Genomic DNA, 17,057 nt, shown 5'->3' with positions numbered 1-17,057 from the left:
ATTAAAACAAAGCATTAAAGATAGTACAGGCTGGTTCATCTTGGAGTCTCTTATATTATTTTATGCAATACAAACTATGAAATGAGGCTGGGTTTGTAACCCGACACTTGGGAAGTTCAAGGTCATCCTTGGCTCATGATGAGTGTCTCAGAACACAAAACAAAATAAAAACTGTTGGTTTTATTTTTTTATTTTTATCTCCTGGGACTGGAGAGATGGCTCAGAAGTTAAGAGCACTGGCTGTTCTTACAGAGGTCCTGAGTTCAATCCCCAGCACCCACATGGTGGCTTACAACCATCTATAATGAGATCTGGTGCTCTCTTCTGGCCTGCATCCATGCAAGCAGAACACTGTATACAAAATAAATAAATAAATCTTTAAAAAAAATATTTATCTCCTTCAGTGCACTAATTCATTTCTGATAACCCCCAATACTACATATGTTTATGTACATATGTCTGTGTGCGTATACACATATATGTTTTTTCTTCCTTCACTGCAGCGCTGGGGGTCGAACTGAGAGCCTCTGGTGTGCTAGGCAAGCACTGTTCTTAGACAGAAGTTAGATGAGAGCAGCAAGGAAGGGCTACAGATGCCACTCAGTGTAGAGAGCTTATCTAACATGATGGAGATTGGGTTCCATCCCAGCATCAAAGCAGAAAGACAGACGGACAGAAAAAAGTTGAGAAAATTACAATAACCCAAAACCAAGAAGCAAGTCTCATGGGAACCCCCAGGGTTCAGTCAGCTGGGAAGAAGTAGCACAGAGGCCGCAGTGGAGCGGCAATGCAGGAGGACTATTACTCAGGAAATCACGTCTGCTGTCTTCCAAGTTCTGAAGGGAGACAGGAACTTCCTCAGTGAGAGGAATCTGCCAATGCTGTCTTCCAGGGCAGTGCCTGGATGACAGATCTACATTCCTCAACCAAAGTGCTAATGTGAAATGAGGTAAAAGAAACAGTCCCTATGAGGTGATAAGTTCTTCAACTGGTCACCTGCTTTCTGACCTAAAGAAATGTGAGGCTGATTTCCACACTGTTCCTTCAACACTAGAGCCCTGTAGAGTGACCTTCCTCAGCCCAGGCCTGGGCCTTGCCACGAGGCTCACAGAACAGGTTTGATAGATTTCCTGGTATGTCTCAAGAGGAGGGAAGACACACTCTAGAGCAGCTCTTCTCAACATGTGGGTCTCGACCCCTGGGGGGGTCCACCAGCCCTTTCACGGGGGTCACCTAGGACCATCAAAAAAACACAGATATGTACATTATGATTCGTAACAGTAGCAAAATTACAGTTATGAAGTAGCAATGAAATAATTTTATGGTTGGGGCGGGGTCACCACAACAGCATGGGGAACAGTATTAAAAGTTCAGCATTAGGAAGGTTGAGAAGCACTGCTCTAGAGGGAAAAGATAAAACTGACAGGGATACTGTCTACAGGGCTCTGCCTTTTCCTTGATGGGGAGGGATTTTGTTTTAGCCTGCTCTTTACCAGGCAATACTGTCATGATACACATTAACCAACAGACCTGACCTGGGACAGAATGGGGGTGGGGAGGGAGAACACCAAAATGAATGAACAAAACTCCAAGCAGCAAGCCCTCGTCCTCTAACACTGTCCTGACCGTGTTCTCAGAGACAGGACTGAACTGACTCAGATACAATGGCTTTCTCCCCCCAGGGCACCTGTCATCAGTGCTGGCACCCTGAGGAAAGCCCTGGGTGTCTGTAAACAGGCCACACACACACAATCTCGAGTCCCAGCCCTCTCACCTGCCCCCCACTCCCGGCTGCATGGCTCTCTGAGAGGGTCTCACTATACAGCTCAGGCTCACTTCCAACTCCCAATCTTCAGCCTCCCAAGTGCTGGATTATGACTGCTCTACCATGCCCAACTTCCCTCTCCTTCACACTCCCTCCATCTTGGCAGTGAAATATGAGGCAGAACATCTCAAATTTAAAACGTTCATCCTGTTGGGCATGTGGTGCAAACCTACCATCCCAGCACGTAGGAGGCTAAGGAGATGGCCGGTTTAAGGCCAGCCCAGGCTAACAAGGCCAACCTTGTCTCTGCTTTCTTTTGTTTGGTTTTGGTTTTTCGAAACAAGGTTTCTCTTGTGTAGCCCCTGGCTGTCCTTGAACCCACAGAGATCCACCTGCCTCTGCCTCCTGAGTGCTGGGACTAAAGGTATGCACTACCACTGCCCAAATTTGTTTTGGTGTTTTGAAACAGTTTCTCTGTATAGTACTGGCTGTCTTGGAACCGGCTTTGTAGACCAGGCTGGCCCCTCCTGAGTGTCACCATACTTGACGGGCAATCTTGTCTGAAAAAACCAAAGCAGCCAGACACGGTGGTGCACACTTTTAATGTCAGCACTCAGGAGGCAGAAGCAGGTGGATCTCTGTTAAGTTTGACGCCAGCCTGGTCTATAAATTGAGTTTCAGGACAGCCAGGGATGTTACACAGAGAAATCTTGTCTTGACAAACAAACAAACAAACAGCACACAAACAAAAGTAAACCACACCCATTCTCACAGGTGTGGTCCCTGAAAACAATCCTATTCTACACTGAGTCCACAAACATAACTTGCTGAACATGCCCAAGCATTTAGGAAGGATTTAACCAAAAACTACTGGCAGTCAAGGACCCACAGGCCTTCACGGGGAACTGTACAATGAACAGCTGAAGAAAACCACCGGACTCATTTCTCAAACTGGAGCAGCTAGCAGTCAAGGAAAGAGCAGGACAGTCCCCTGCCATCACTGTGTTATTACAATGCATTCTTCTGACGTCACCTCTAGGCACTGCTAAGGCATCCATCATCCCTCTGGAGAACTTCCAACAGACTCCTTCACAGTCACACACGCCAACAGAGTTGGGTGCTCTGATATGCTTAAATGCCACCTCTCCAAGGTGCTCAGTAACTGCTCACACTGGATAAGTGTGACAAACGGTGGCTTTAAGAAGTGACACTGAAGGATGTTCATAGGCCAGAGCCCTGGGGAATAAACTCAAAAAGGGGAAACTGGGCTTTGATGCAACAATTTGAAAATAAATCCTCAAACACATAGCTGCAGGGGAGGAGGAAAAAAAATCAAACGTCAGGAGTCACTTTTCTTGAACTCATGAGGTGGTCACCCCGGGATCGTCAGATGTGGACTAACCGTGGCCCATCTCCGTCTGGGCGTAGGTACCAATTATCTGGAGATCTTTGGACGGATGCATCCATTTCTCTTGCTGAGCAGTGGTGCCCTGATTCAGCAAGGTAGGAATAAACATGGAGTAATTGAGGCCCACAGGTTCCACAAAATTGACCAAATGTAGTCTACGGGAGAGAAAAGAAAAGCGTCTCAGCCTCACGCAGGACACTGCACCCACCGCTCGTCACCGCTCACTCTCGTGAGCTTATCATTGGTGTGTATGCCAAGACATGGGGGTGGAGGCACCGGAGGGCAGAGGGCCTCCTTCCCCTCTAGGTTCCAGAAATCAAGCTCCACCTGTCAGGCTTGGCAGCAAGCACCCTGAGCTATCTTACCAGCCCCCCGACCTCACATGCTTGAGAAAAAAATCTTGGTGCTCAGGATGAAGAATAGAAAATTGAAGACCCTTTCACTAAATGAAATGTAAAATTTACCGTCTACTATATAAAAGCCAAGAGCAGGTCTTATGTGGCAGCTCTTGTTCCCATCACCTCAGGGCCAGATTCCTTCTGTTCCTCTGGCGCAGAATGGACCCGGCTCCTCGGGCAGCTAAGCCTGGTGCCAGCTCTGACCTGCAGCCCGCAGTCTTCAGAATCTCGTCTCATCTTTAAAAGAGGAGTCCTGTATCACCGCTACACTGAATCTGAAACAGTGGATGACTCTGTGGTTACCTCTGCTCTGACTGTGGGTGTCACAGAGTGGGTGTGAGTCCGGCTGCGGTCCTTTCAGGTCTAACTGGCTTGGAGGATCAAAGGGAACTCTACAAACATCCCTCACTATGGAGCCATTAGCAAAAACTCCTGACAATATCGATTTAATGTCTGTTTTTTCTCTCACTACATATCCCTGGCTGATCTAGAATTTACTATGTGGCTCAGCATAGTCTCAGATTCCTGGGAATCCTCATCCATCAGGCCCAAGTGCTGAGACTACAGGCATTCACCACCATGCCCGGCATCAAGAATAGTAGAACAGTCTCTGCCTAGACGACCTAAGCAAATACCCTGATGAATAAGTACGTATTTCAGGGCACGACCATGGATCTCTAAAGGTCACCAGGGTATCTAAGGTGAGAAGTTTAAAAATTGTCCCCAGTGGCCAGTGCACATCGCTTCAGATTAAGGGAACTGCACATGACACTGAAATCCAGCCCGCAACCTTGCCCTCAAACAGACCCCATGACACAAAACTGAGCACCCCAGCCAGGCCTGTGCTTCCACCCCGTGGACTTCCTAGGAGTCTGCTTTGCATTTTGGCCGTGTGCACCCAAAGAACTTGAAGTACAAATGCTGTGTCACCTAAGTGACTTTGATGTCTTCTCAGGGGTTACTAGAAGAGATGTCACCCAGGAGACCTTGGGCTTCACAAGAAGCAGAGCATGGACTACAGGAGGAAAGGGACACTGTCACTCCACAGAGGGGCCACCACCTTAAAAGCAGCAACAGCAAACACAGTAATTGCCTACTATTCTATTTCCGAAATAAAACCACATAAACCAGTCCAGATTCTTCTGCTTTCCATCAATCTCAGCCACTCTGAGACACTCTCCTCATGGATGCTCTTAGACACTGATACTGCCAATCAACCCAACTGAACTAATGTGATTACAGAGTCTAGCAGAGGGAGTGACTTCTGTGTCCTCTGTCCTGGGGAATGCTAATGGATGCTGCTCAGTGAATATCTGCTCTGATGTCAACAGTTCCAGTTGTGTGGTTAGGGCAGAAAGATCACTTTCCAGCTTTGTCTAGTAAGTAGAGGGCACTATGTTCACTGCCCAGCAAAACAAATAAATCACTTTTCGTGTATGCTAGGAACAAATGCCCAAATGTCCATGAGATAACTGACTAGCCAACGTGAGTACAGAGATGACAATAAAACCCCAATAATGAGGTGCCTTTTGTCTCTGATTTCTCTAACATCATATTCATCAACTACTATTTTAAACTGATGGAAGCTGGTGTGGACCTGCCTGTTACTTCAGCAAAACAGGAGGCTAAGGCAGGAGGATCCAGAGTTTGAAGATGCTGCAGAACAAGAAACAGACGGGAAATTGGAGAGAGGATATGGAAAGGAAGTTAAGCACTAAAAGTCTGGTGAGACAAACGCTTAAGTCACTCCTCAGGGCAAAACTGGAGCAGCACCCCCACAAGCCTGCATCTCCCCAAAACCATTGGTATTACACACTTCCCATTTCTTTGAGCACAAGTATGCGTGTGTAAAGAGGAAACAAGGAATTTCTGAGAAATAAGGTGTAATTGAGGAGCCAAAAATGGTGAATATATAATGCATCCATATTTCCCCGAGGGAACTGAAAAGCCTGAGAACTTTAGTAAAACACTCTGAAAACTGGAAAATGTAATTATAAAGACATTAACACAAAGCGGTTTTAGGAAATGAGAAGAGTGGGTGTGACAGCATTATCCTATGAGCCTAGTACTCAGAAGGCAGAGGCAGGCATGTAACTGAGAGTTCCAAGACAGCCTAGACTACATAGTGAGTTCCAGGCTAGCCAGGTCTACAATAATGAGACCCTGCCATGAAGGTGGAGGAAATAAACAGGATCAAGTGCTAATTTTTTTCTTAATTAAAATTCTTGTTGTTTCCCCTTCCCCAGACCACTAGAAATGTAACTGAGGAACAAGGTCTGTAGCTGGGAGCAGTGGGACACACCTGAGAACCCAACATTCAGAGCCAAGGTGGGGGGGGGTAGAGAGAAGGAATGCCTGGGCTATATGACCCTGTCCTACGCTAACCAAAACGAAGAATAAAATCTGAAACTTTGTATTTTAGTGATGGCTAATCCCTCCTGCAGATGCTTGTCAAGAAATCAGGCTTAATTAATTAATTAATGGGGTCCAGGACCTCAAACACGGAAAGTGTTCCATCAACTGAGCTGCACACCTTTACCAGCCTCAAGGGATCCTTTACCAGCCTCAAGGGATCAGCTTTAAAAACCTAAGGAGTCTATAAAAAACCCAACTGACCCTTGTTGGAATTTCAAATTACTCTTAACCTTTTCTTTCAGAGCAAAGGGTATAGTCAAAAGCACTCAGCAAGCTGAGGCTAGAGAGCTTCCAAAGTCCAAGGCCAGTGTGGGCAACAGGGCAAGACCCTGTCTCTAAAGCAGGGAGAAGGAAAGGGTCTCAGCAGTTTAGAGCACTGGCTGCTCTTCCAGGGGACCTGGGTTCAATTCCCAGCACCCACATGGCAGCTCACAACTGTCTGTAACTCCAGCTCCAGATCCCATACTGCTTTTGGTCTCCTCAGACACCAGGCAGGCAAGTGGTATATAGACATACATGCATGCAAAACATACATATACACCAAGTATTTTTTAATCAACTTTGTAAAAATAACAACACATTCTTTAAAAAGAAAGAAAAACATCAAACAAGACATAAGAGAGACTGTCTTAAGAAACAGTAGCTGAGCAGTGGTAGCACAAGTTTTTAATCCAAGGACCTTGGGAGGCACAGGCAGATGGATCTCTGAGTTCCAGGACAGCCAGGACTACACAGAGAAAATCTGTCTTGAAAAACCAAAAAAAAAAAAAAAAAAAAAAGAAAGAAAGAACTAGTAATAAGTACCTAACAAAGAGCCCGGTAAACGCCCTGCTCCCCAGGAATCCTCCTGAGTCGTCAACTCTGGCACTCCTCCCCTCCTCCCTCATTTAGCTTACCTAGTGTATTTTACAATTAATGGTAAGTTTTGGGTTTTTTTCCTAAAAACTTATTACTAGATGAAACAGACTTACAACATAGTCTACCTGAATGCAAAAAAGCCATTTACAGCAAATAATAAGAAACTGGACTACACAGAGAAACCCTGTCTCAAAAAACAACAAAACAAAACAAAGAAAAAGGAATAATGATAAGTTTTCTTGGTGGCACATAAAATTCTGACGTGAATTACAGAGTTCAAGCTACAGGTAGGACTATATGCCCACAGAAGGCCTAGCACACAGTCACTGCCAAGACCAGCTCCCAGGCTCCTCCTCTAACTTAAATGGATCTCCTGACACAGGGCATTAAAACTTATCGTTAATATTTCATCTGAAAAGGAGGCATGGCCCACAGGAAGGACTCTGTTCAAGGCCTCTGTGACCTCACTTAAATTTGTCTGCATAGTGTGCACTAACACCAGTTACGAAACATGCTGTATCATCTACTTATAGAACAAAACAGTAACCCTTCTCTCTTACGCTGCTTTGAGAAGGTATAAAATCTTAGCAAGTTTTAGGTTGTAAACCCAACTTAGTCCATTTTGTAACTCTTTCCTAGGATTTACTGTGCTTCAAAATCCCACGAGTTACAAACTTTAGAAACAAAAATGAATATTTGGAAGTTGGTGAGTATTCTGATTTGGGCTGCCAAACTAAACAGAAAAAAAGTTTAAACGTAGCTCAGACAGTCTTCAGACTGGATAGACATATAAGGATGACCTTGATCTGCCTCCACCCCCATGTGCTAGGATTACAGGTACTTGTCATCAGCATCAAACAAGTATTTCTGATTAGTCAGATTGAGTGGAGTTCTGAGGAAGTCTTAAGGGGCAAAGCGTATCACTTCATTGTCACAGTAATGACCACATCAAGTCACACGTAGACACTGAATGTACTGTACCCACAGTGCAAAGGGAAGGGGAATAACCATTGCCACATTAGCGCGGGACTTAGAATCATTTATATTAGTTCTTGAAAACATAATCTTAATAAAATGTAACCTCTTTAAGCCAGGCAGGGTGGCTCGTACCTGTAACCCCAGCACTTGGGAGGCTGAGGCAGGAGGATTACTTGGGAGTTGGAGGCCAGCTTGGACTACAGAGTGAGTTCCAGGCCAACCTTTTTCAAAAAACAAAATGAAAACAAAACTGTCTGTTGTTGCTCAAGTACTGTAGATAATCTAGGGCATGGGGCACACCAGGCAAAAGTGAGTCATACTTCTGGTCCAAATTTTTATTTCATTTTTTAAAAAAATTATTTTCGTACATGAATGCTGTTTGCAAGTATGCCTGCAGGCCAGAAAAGGGCATCAAGTCTCATTATAGATGGCTGTGAGCCACCATGTAGGTGCTGGGAATTGAACTCAGGACCTTTGGAAGAGCAGCCAGTGCTCTTAACTGCTGAGTCATCTCTCCAGCCCCCTTTATTTCATTTTTATTTATTTATCTGGCAATGCTAGGGATTGAACCTAGGGAATTGCGCATGCTAGGCAAGTGCTCTACTGTTGAGGTCTAGCTCCAGCCTCCCAATTTTACTTTTATTGATGAAAACATTGGAGTTCTTCTACAATGTAAAAACCCAGAAATAAGAAGCAGCAGAGACAGCACAAAATCTGTGCTAGAACGCCTGTTAAGGCTAGGGGGGAATCTCTATGTATAACTGAAAAGTAAAGTGTAACACAGTAAGTAAGAAAAGGACAGTTTCCCCAGCAATGGACGAAGGCAGGTTTTACACACAGGACAAAATGACCACTACAATACATTCAACAATGCTGGATTCTTAGAATGTGGTTCTCAGAATACCAGATTATTCATTCTGAGACCTGACATGTTGTTCTTCATCTACTCTCACTTTTCCTATTATTTTATACTCAAGATACACATTATATAAAAACAAAATAGGCTATTATTCCAAAATATTTAAATGTCTGGTCTTGCACCTACATTTCAGGCAATCAGTAGGCCTCTTTTCCCCTTGTCTTCAGTGCCGACAATCAAACCCTGGGCCTTGTGAATACTAGGCAACCTGTGTCCTACTGAGCCACACCCCTGGTACAGGAAGCTTTCTTACATTCTGCATTTAAATAAACCTAATTGGGATTTTTGGAACAAAATTTTTTATTACTATTTGTTTATTCTTTTTTCTTTCATTTTTTTCTTTTTTTTTTTTTTCTGAGACAGGGTTTCTCTGTGTAGTCTTGGCTGTCCTGGAACTGGCTCTGTAGATCCGCCTGCAATTGCCTTCTGAGTGCTGTATGGGATTAAGGGTGTGCACCACCATTGCCTGGGCTAAACAGAATTTTTTAAATTACATTTTAAATTGAGTTCTATTGTGTGTGAGGGTACACCACAGACTCCTCTAGTCAAGAGAGGTCAGAGGACAATCTCTGACTCTCTTTCTACAATGTGGGTCCTGGGAATTGAACTCAGATCATTAGGCTGGGTGGCAAGTTCCTTTATCCACTGAGCAGCCACCTCAGGAGCCCTTAACTTTAAAAAAAAAAAAAAAAAAAAAAAAGATACAAAATTGAGCATATCCATTCATTATTTGCATTTTACAAATATGCCACACTATCCCACTAAAAGACTTAGATGTGATGTGGAAGTAATATTGTTCACATAAAATGGAATCATGAAACGTTCAATTTGAGCCTTCAAACACATGAAAGATAAAAAAGCCTCCCCAGACTGCAGCTGTAGTCTGGGTTTGCACTACTCTGCAAAGGTACACCTACTTTTTGAACCACATGATTTCTTCAGGGTCTGAGATGCCAAACTCCCTCATCTTCTTCACCATGGTGGCACTCTTCTTAACAGCCACCTCGTAGCGTTGGCTGCGAGTGAGGAAGTTATAGTCTTCATGCTGGAAGTCTGGATCGTTCAGAATCATGTTCTCTGCAAGGCAGAGAAACGACATCAAGAGAAACCCCATTCAACCTCCCGGAACCCCAGCGGGTTAGAACGGAGGGCGGTCCTCTCCTAAGTAGGGAGTCCCGGCTTCCCCTAAACTCCAGAGACCCCAAGTTCTTATTCACGGGGTCTTCCCCGTGAAGAGGGAGGCCTGACCCTCCGGCCTCACCGATTTCTCGGCGGCGCCGGGTGTTCTCTGGGCTGCCATCCAAGACGTGCGTGATCAGCTCCGGATTGAAGGTGGCGGCGGCCCGCTCCTTGCGCAGGTCGGGGTTCATGGTGGCGGCCAGTGTTGGTGGCGGAGGAGGTGGCGACAGAAGTGACAGGCACCGAAGCGACGACCCTTGTCTGCAGCCGAAGCGCAGAGCCGGCCCTAAGAGCTGTTCCGAGACGGCCCGAGGCCCCGCCCCGCCCGCTCCGGCACGCCCCGTCCCCGCCGCCACTCCCCGCGTGACCGGCCGCGATCCCAGACGCCGGGACCGCCCGCCGGACGGACGAATCCCCTGCTGCGAGCCAGGGGAGGTCCCTGAGCGGCTCCTCGCCAAGGAGACCAAGGTAGAAGGTCAAGAAACCGCGGTAGAGCGGGAAGGGGAGCGGGGCGATCGCCGGAGTCGCTTCTCCAGGCTCACGTGATCTCTCCGGGCGGAAAGGAGGGACTTTGACGCCCAGGAGACGCGCGCAACGGATTGGCCAGGGCCTTGAGGGGCGGGATTGCGCCTGCGCCGTGGGACTCACCTAGTTCCAGGCTTTGGGGTCCTCTCGCTAGACTCTCCCGGCAAAGGAGAAGGGGAACGGGTGTCAAGGGCCGAGGGCGGGATGAGGAGGCTAGTAGAGGAAAGATGTTGGTTCTAATGGAACCCACCCAAATTGGAGCAAAAGGGGACCAGGACAAAGGTCATGTCCGGGAGAAGGTTCATTACCATCGGTTAAAAATACTGGCGACTGACCTTAGAGGCATGGGCCTGGCCCTTGCGAAGCTTCCCGGCTTATGCAGTGGACATTGATTTAAAGTGAGAGGGAACGGGAGGTGTTTCTCTACATTTTATAATCCAAGACATTTTCCTCCTAACCTGGCAGGACCTAGAAGTTTTGAAATCCAGACTTTGGTTATCTTTATAATCGTCATCGAAGACGTAAATGTACACATGCCTAAGAAGCTCCAGCGTACGATTTATAACAGAGTTCCTTTAGCCTCAGAGATAGCCAGTTTCCACCAATTTGTTTTTTAGTTCTTATTCCTTTAAAAAGTGCCAAATTGCCGAGCATGGTGGTTCGTGCCTTTAATCCCAACACTCGGGAGAGTTCAAGGCCATCCATCCTGGTCTACAGAGAGTTCCAGTACAGCCAAGGCTACACAGAGAAACGCTGTCTCGAAAAACAAAAACAAACAAACAAAAGTGCTAAGTAGTGGGCTGGAGATGCAGCTCAGTACAGTCCTTGTCTAGCATGCACGGAGCTCAAGATTTGATCCCAAGCACCACATAGACTGGGCACGGTGGCACAGGTTTATAATCCCAAATTGAGATCTAAGGATCTAGAAGTTCATTGCATTCTCAGCTGTGTAGAGTTTGAGGACAGCCTGGGCTGTGTTTTGGGCTGTTTCAAAGTCTTCAAGTACTAAGTGAAACGCACTTTCTTCATTTCCTTTAGCTGTCTTTTGACTTCACGCCAAAAGGGAGAACTACAGTTTGTTACCTCTCTCTAACTTGCCCTTGTAACAACATATTTAAGACCCATTAACGTTAATATTACCTCGAGTGGGTAAAATGAATGATTTATCTTGAAAACAAAATTTAAGGAAGCCCCCAAATTCAATATTTTAATGCAATGTTTTTTCTTGGTGCAGGAGATGGACCTCTTAGCTACAGCCCCAAAATATGTATAAGTTCAAAAGAGAAAATAAGCAAAATACTAAAAATTGAAAGACTATAATATCATTGTTGCCAATTGTACCTTTGCCTCAGGCTGCAATTTGCCTGATCAAGGTTTGATCATGCTTTGTTACTGAGGCTGTTTTCAAAGACACTCCCCAAGCACTGATACATTATTTAGTTTGGTTATTGTGAATTGTATTCCTCTTATCAAAAGCTTGTATCCCAAATACAATCAGCACAAGCTATTGATGAGATAAAACGGAGGTTAAGGTTATTACTTGATGGGGTAAAGGGGAAACACTGCATGACAAACCTTTGGCAGTGACTTGGAGAGGGGAAGATCTGCTCAAACTTAGTGACGACTGCAAGTTCGACCTGGTCTGTTGGCACAGACCTGGAATCTCAGCTACTTAGGAGGCTGAGGCAGGAGGATCACAGGTTCAAGGTCAGCCTGAGTTCAGAGAACTGTTAATTTGGTTTAAAGCTGCTCCTTCGACTGTGAGTCTTAATTATAGTTGTGTAAGAATCACAGTACATGTTGGGTGTGGTAGTAAACACCTTTAATCCCGGCACTGAAGAGGCAGAGGCAGGTGGATCTCTATGAATTCCAAGCCAATCAAAGCTACATAGTGAGACTCTGTCTCAAGACAACAACGGAAGAATCACAGTACAAAATTGGAGATGACAAGGTGAGGGGATTCAGATAACCTCAGAGGGCAGACTGGCAGTTAATGTTGTAGCCATTCACCAGGATGGACAGTCCAGGCAGAGGTAGAAATGCAGATGAAGACAGAATTCTGGCAGATTTACATTCACGCAGATAGTAAGGTATGGCTTTAGCTCAGTGCCCAGCAAGTGTGGGGTGGGCGGCTTTAATCTTCATCCTGTTCATGGATCTAGCCATCCATTAATATTTAATAATGTCGCCGGGCGGCGGTGGCGCACGCCTTTAATCCCAGCACTCGGGAGGCAGAGCCAGGCGGATCTCTGTGAGTTCGAGGCCAGCCTGGTCTCCAAAGCAAGTTCCAGGAAAGGCGCAAAGCTACACAGAGAAACCCTGTCTCGAAAAACCAAAAAAAAAAGAAAAAAAAAAAGAAAAGAAAAAAAAAAATTTAATAATGTCCCAGAAACTGGTAGATGAAAAGAACATAGTGTTAAGACTTATTACGTGTGTGTGTGTTTTGCGGGGGGGCACCCCTGAGGGTATCCCCCGAGTGCAGGGAAACATGCTGGGCAGATGCAAGCCATGCAGGCATGGCAGTGGCGGCCAGTAATTCACAACCCAGATGCTGCATCCATGTGGAGAGTTTATTATAATAGAGAGATGAAGAGAAAGAGAAGAAGAGAGAGAGAGATCGAGGGTACGCACCTTGAGGGAGGAAAAGGAGAAGAGAGAGAGGAAAGGGAGGAGTTTTTCCTTAGAATGAGGATTTTATGTCAAGATGCAGGGCAGCACCAAGTGGGGGGATTTCAAGGGGCAGATCAGAATATTAACACATAGTCATCAGAATCCCTGCCTCATGGGGATGATAATCTGGTGAGTAAAACAAGAAAACAGACGGACCTGTTTGAAACCTGATTATTTAGTAAACTGTATGAATGAAGTATGCTAATGAGGGGCTGCAGAGTGAGCAGGCTATAGAGAATGCAATTGTAGAGGTAGAGGAGGAAGACGCTCTATCAAAGAGATATCTAAAAATACCTGAAATAGAAGGGACCTAGAAGAGAAGAAACAGTTACGTAAGGTCTGGAAAAGAGAAACTGTTCACATTGGGCTGATGAGATGCTCAGTGGATAAAAGCCCTTGCCTCCTGAAGGTGCAAGCCTACAGGCCTCAGAACCCACATAAAGGTTTTGAAAGAGGAGAATTAACTCCACGAGGTTGTCTTCTGACCACCACTGTGTGCTATGACATGCATGTGCCTGCACATACACCGACAATAAATGCTATTTATTTAAAAAAAAAAAAAAAAAAAAAAAAAGGCTTGTCAGAAGTCAGAAGCAGGGAGAGCTCTGTAAGTTCAAGTCCAGTCTGGTCTACTACATAATGTTTGTTTAAGTTCAAGTCCAGCCTGGTCTACTACATAATGTTGTTATGGTTGCAGGCCAGCTAGAGCTACGTCGTGGTTTTTGTCTTAAAACTAACTGAATAAAACCTGCTTGAGAATCAGGAAGAGCTCAACTAAGGCTGTGAGTTGATCATGAGCCAGAGGAAGGGGGAAGGGAAAAAAGGGTAAAGTCGGCCACTGCCCACCCAGTGTGGCACCATGGACCAACCTAAGACTGAGTTCTGTTAGTTATAGTGAGGGGTTGCCCTTCATGCTGTTTACAGGGTGTCCTGTGTCTGACCGCCACGTGTGGATTTTCACTTTTGAACACTCAGGAATCCCAATAGGGGAATCAAGAAGCAGTTCACCTTTCACCCAGATTCCCTAGTTAACGATTGTCACAGTGGCTTTACTGGTCACCTGCAGGTCAGCTTTGTTTATTCACTTTCTCTTTTTGAGCTGTCTGAGGAAACTGTGGAAGTCCTCCATTGCTTACAGATATTTAGGGATTTCCTAAAAATAAAAACATTTGCAAGATGATTATGGTTAAGATAATTTAATGTTGACGCAACACTCCTGTCTAATCTACATTGCTTTTTATGGCTTTACTGTTGTCCATTACTGTCCTTCACCAGGTGTTTTACTCATCTGGAATCTAATCTAGCATCATAAGCGATACTGTGTTACCTGCCGGGGGCTGGTGAAATCACAGAGTGACTTAAATAACACACACTTACAGGCTCATCTCTGAGAGCAAGAAATCTGAGGTCAGAATGTCCACAGAGCTTCATATAGCAGTGCACCACTCTAAATGCCAGCAATTGGGAAGCTGGGCCAGGAGGAAGAGAGTTAGAAGCCAGCCAGAGCCACGGAATGAAACCCAGTTGTAAAATGTCCAAGGACTGGAGAGACTGCTCAGCAGTTAAGAGCACTTGCTGCTCTTGCAGAGAACCTGAGCTCAGTTCCCACCACCCATGTCAGGTGACTCACAACTGCCTGAAACTCTGTTCCCAGGAGACTGATACTCTCTTCTAGCCCACAGGCATACACACCTGCACATACACACACAGAAGTAAAAATCTTTTTTAAAAATGAATGTGCCGGGTGGTGGTGGCACAGGCCTTTAGTCCCAGCACTAGGGAGGCAGAGGCAGGCAGATCTCTGTGAATTCGAGGCCAGCCTGGGCTACAGAGTGAGTTCCAGGAAAGGCTCCAAAGCTACACAGAGAAACCCTATCTCAAAAAACCAAATAAATAAATAAATAAATAAAAATAAAAATGAAGATAAGGGCCTAGAGAGATAGCTCAGTGGTTAAGAACTCTTACTGTTCTTGAAGGGGGCCCAGGTTCCCAGCACTCACGTGGCGGCTCACAGACATCTGTAACTCCAGAGGCACCAGGCACGCAAGTGGTGCACAGACATACATGCGAGTAAGCCACCCGTGCACATTTTAAAAATAGCTTTAAAAAGGAGCTCTGGGATGGGTTACTTCCAGTTCCTGCAGTACTGGGGATCCAACCCACGCTAGGGCAGCACTCTACCAGCCGAACTGCATCCCAGCTCCAAGTTGCAGCCAGGACGTGTTGGGATTAAAGGCACAAGTGGCCCAGGTTACCAGCTTGTAGCCAGTGTTGGATTAGAATGAGTCAGGCTCCTTTGTTTCTGTGTTATCTATAGCTATTCTCAAATGGCAGGGGCTGGAGAGATGGCTCAGCAGTTAAGAGCTCTGGCTATTCTTTCAGAGGACCTGGGTTGGATGTCCAGCACCCACATGGTAGCTGACAAATGTCAGCAGATCCTTTACCCTCTTCCAGCTTCCTCAGGCACTGCTCATACTCAGTGGACAGGCATACTTGCAGGCAAAACACACATAAAAATAAAAATGAGATGGCTGATAGAAGCGGCGATAGAGACCTCCATCCCACAGAGATGGAATACATATGTGCATCTTTTTGGGAGGTGTTTCAAGACAGGGTTTCTCTATGTATCCCTGCTGTCCTGGAACTCATTATATAGACCAGGCTGGCCGCAAACTCAGAGATTCACCTGCCTCTGCATCCCAGTACCAACTGATATGTGTTTCTTTACAGACCCCTGCCCTATGGAATTGATGGAGAATGGAGACTGCAGTGGGAACAGTACTTCCCCTGTAGCTTTTATTTATGTACAATGTATATGTGTGTCAGTGTGTGATGCAGGCTTGTGTATTAACATGTGAGCTCATAACATATCAAAGACATCACAACCCTTCCTGCTGGAGCTAGTCTTCCGGATGTGGCTGGTCTCTCATGTCTTATGGTTGGCTTGGTTTATCAGGAATCTTCAAAACTCCATCCCAAAACTATTTGGTTCCTGGTGCCATCAATGCTGCCCAAACCTGGTATCTATTACTTCCCCTGGGAAGTCAGTGATGGCCAAGTTCCTGATGGAAGCACACTGCGAACGTTTGGCAGGTAAGAATGGTCATCCCTTCATGTGACAGGGGTGGTTAAATAACTCCCCTTCAAATAATCTCAATTAAAATGGTTTTAATATAATTTTGCCTAATTATAAATACACACACACACACACACACACACACACACACACACACACACACATATATGACAGGGTCTCACTGCGTAGCCCCAGCTGACTTGGAATGAGCCATGTAGACCAGGCTGACCTTAAACTCACAGAAATCTGCCTGCCTCTGCTTCCTGAGTGCTGGGATTAAAGGCATGTGCCACTGCCGCCCGGCTGTATTATTTGTTTTAATACAAATAACCCACAGAGGAGTAAAGAAAGCAGAAATCACATGTGGTATTATTGTCCAGACAACCATTGATAAACTTTGTGACCACTCTATACTTTCTCATGTGTATATGTGTGAGTGATCATCTGGGTGGAGGTGGCTACATACTTACATGCATGCATATGCATGCATACATACATACATACATGCATACATACATACATACTACGTTAGTTGTATACTGTTAATCCACAGATCACCTGAACATAAAGCAACACCAAGCATAGTAACACACACCTGTCATCCTAGCTGGGGAGGCTGGTGCAGGAGGGTCTCAGGTCCAAGGTCGGCTTGGACAGCTTGGCAATGTACTGTCTTAAAAAAGAACAAAAGAAGCTGGGCATGGTGGCTCATGCCTTTAATGCTAGGCCTTGGAAGCAGAGGCAGGTGAATTTCTGTGAGTTCAGGATCAGCCTGGTCTATATATTGAGTTCCAGACCAGCCAGGGATGCATAGTGAGACCTTGTCTCAAAATAAAAAATGGACAAAATTCAAAGCAAGAGTAAGA

The 17,057-nt window shown here is 45.5% G+C and overlaps 2 protein-coding genes across 4 annotated transcripts in view; one reads left to right on the top strand and one right to left on the bottom strand.

The window, feature by feature from the left end:
• Acox1 (acyl-CoA oxidase 1) overlaps positions 1–10,111 on the bottom strand; it is a 27,931-nt gene extending 17,820 nt beyond the window's left edge. Inside the window, exons 1-3 of one of the 3 annotated variants that reach the window (XM_052757418.1) lie at positions 10,003–10,111; positions 9,659–9,818; positions 3,168–3,328 (exon numbers count right to left, since the gene is read on the bottom strand). In XM_052757418.1, coding sequence (XP_052613378.1) covers positions 3,168–3,328; positions 9,659–9,818; positions 10,003–10,111 — 430 coding nt within the window. Of the gene's footprint in view, positions 1–3,167; positions 3,329–9,658; positions 9,819–10,002 lie in introns of those variants that run through there. The other 2 variants (XM_052757416.1, XM_052757417.1) reach the window with 2 other exon arrangements.
• The window catches only part of Ten1 (TEN1 subunit of CST complex), a 19,009-nt gene continuing 12,061 nt past the window's right edge, over positions 10,110–17,057 (top strand). The window contains exons 1-2 of the mRNA XM_052757421.1: positions 10,110–10,388; positions 16,072–16,208. Coding sequence (XP_052613381.1) covers positions 10,110–10,388; positions 16,072–16,208 — 416 coding nt within the window. The remainder of the gene's footprint in view (positions 10,389–16,071; positions 16,209–17,057) is intronic.

Source organism: Peromyscus californicus, unplaced genomic scaffold, assembly GCF_007827085.1.
Source record: "Peromyscus californicus insignis strain IS unplaced genomic scaffold, ASM782708v3 Scaffold_3__1_contigs__length_106647218, whole genome shotgun sequence".
Classification (NCBI taxonomy): Eukaryota; Metazoa; Chordata; class Mammalia; order Rodentia; family Cricetidae; genus Peromyscus; species Peromyscus californicus.
This window is presented reverse-complemented; position numbering and strand designations above follow the sequence as displayed.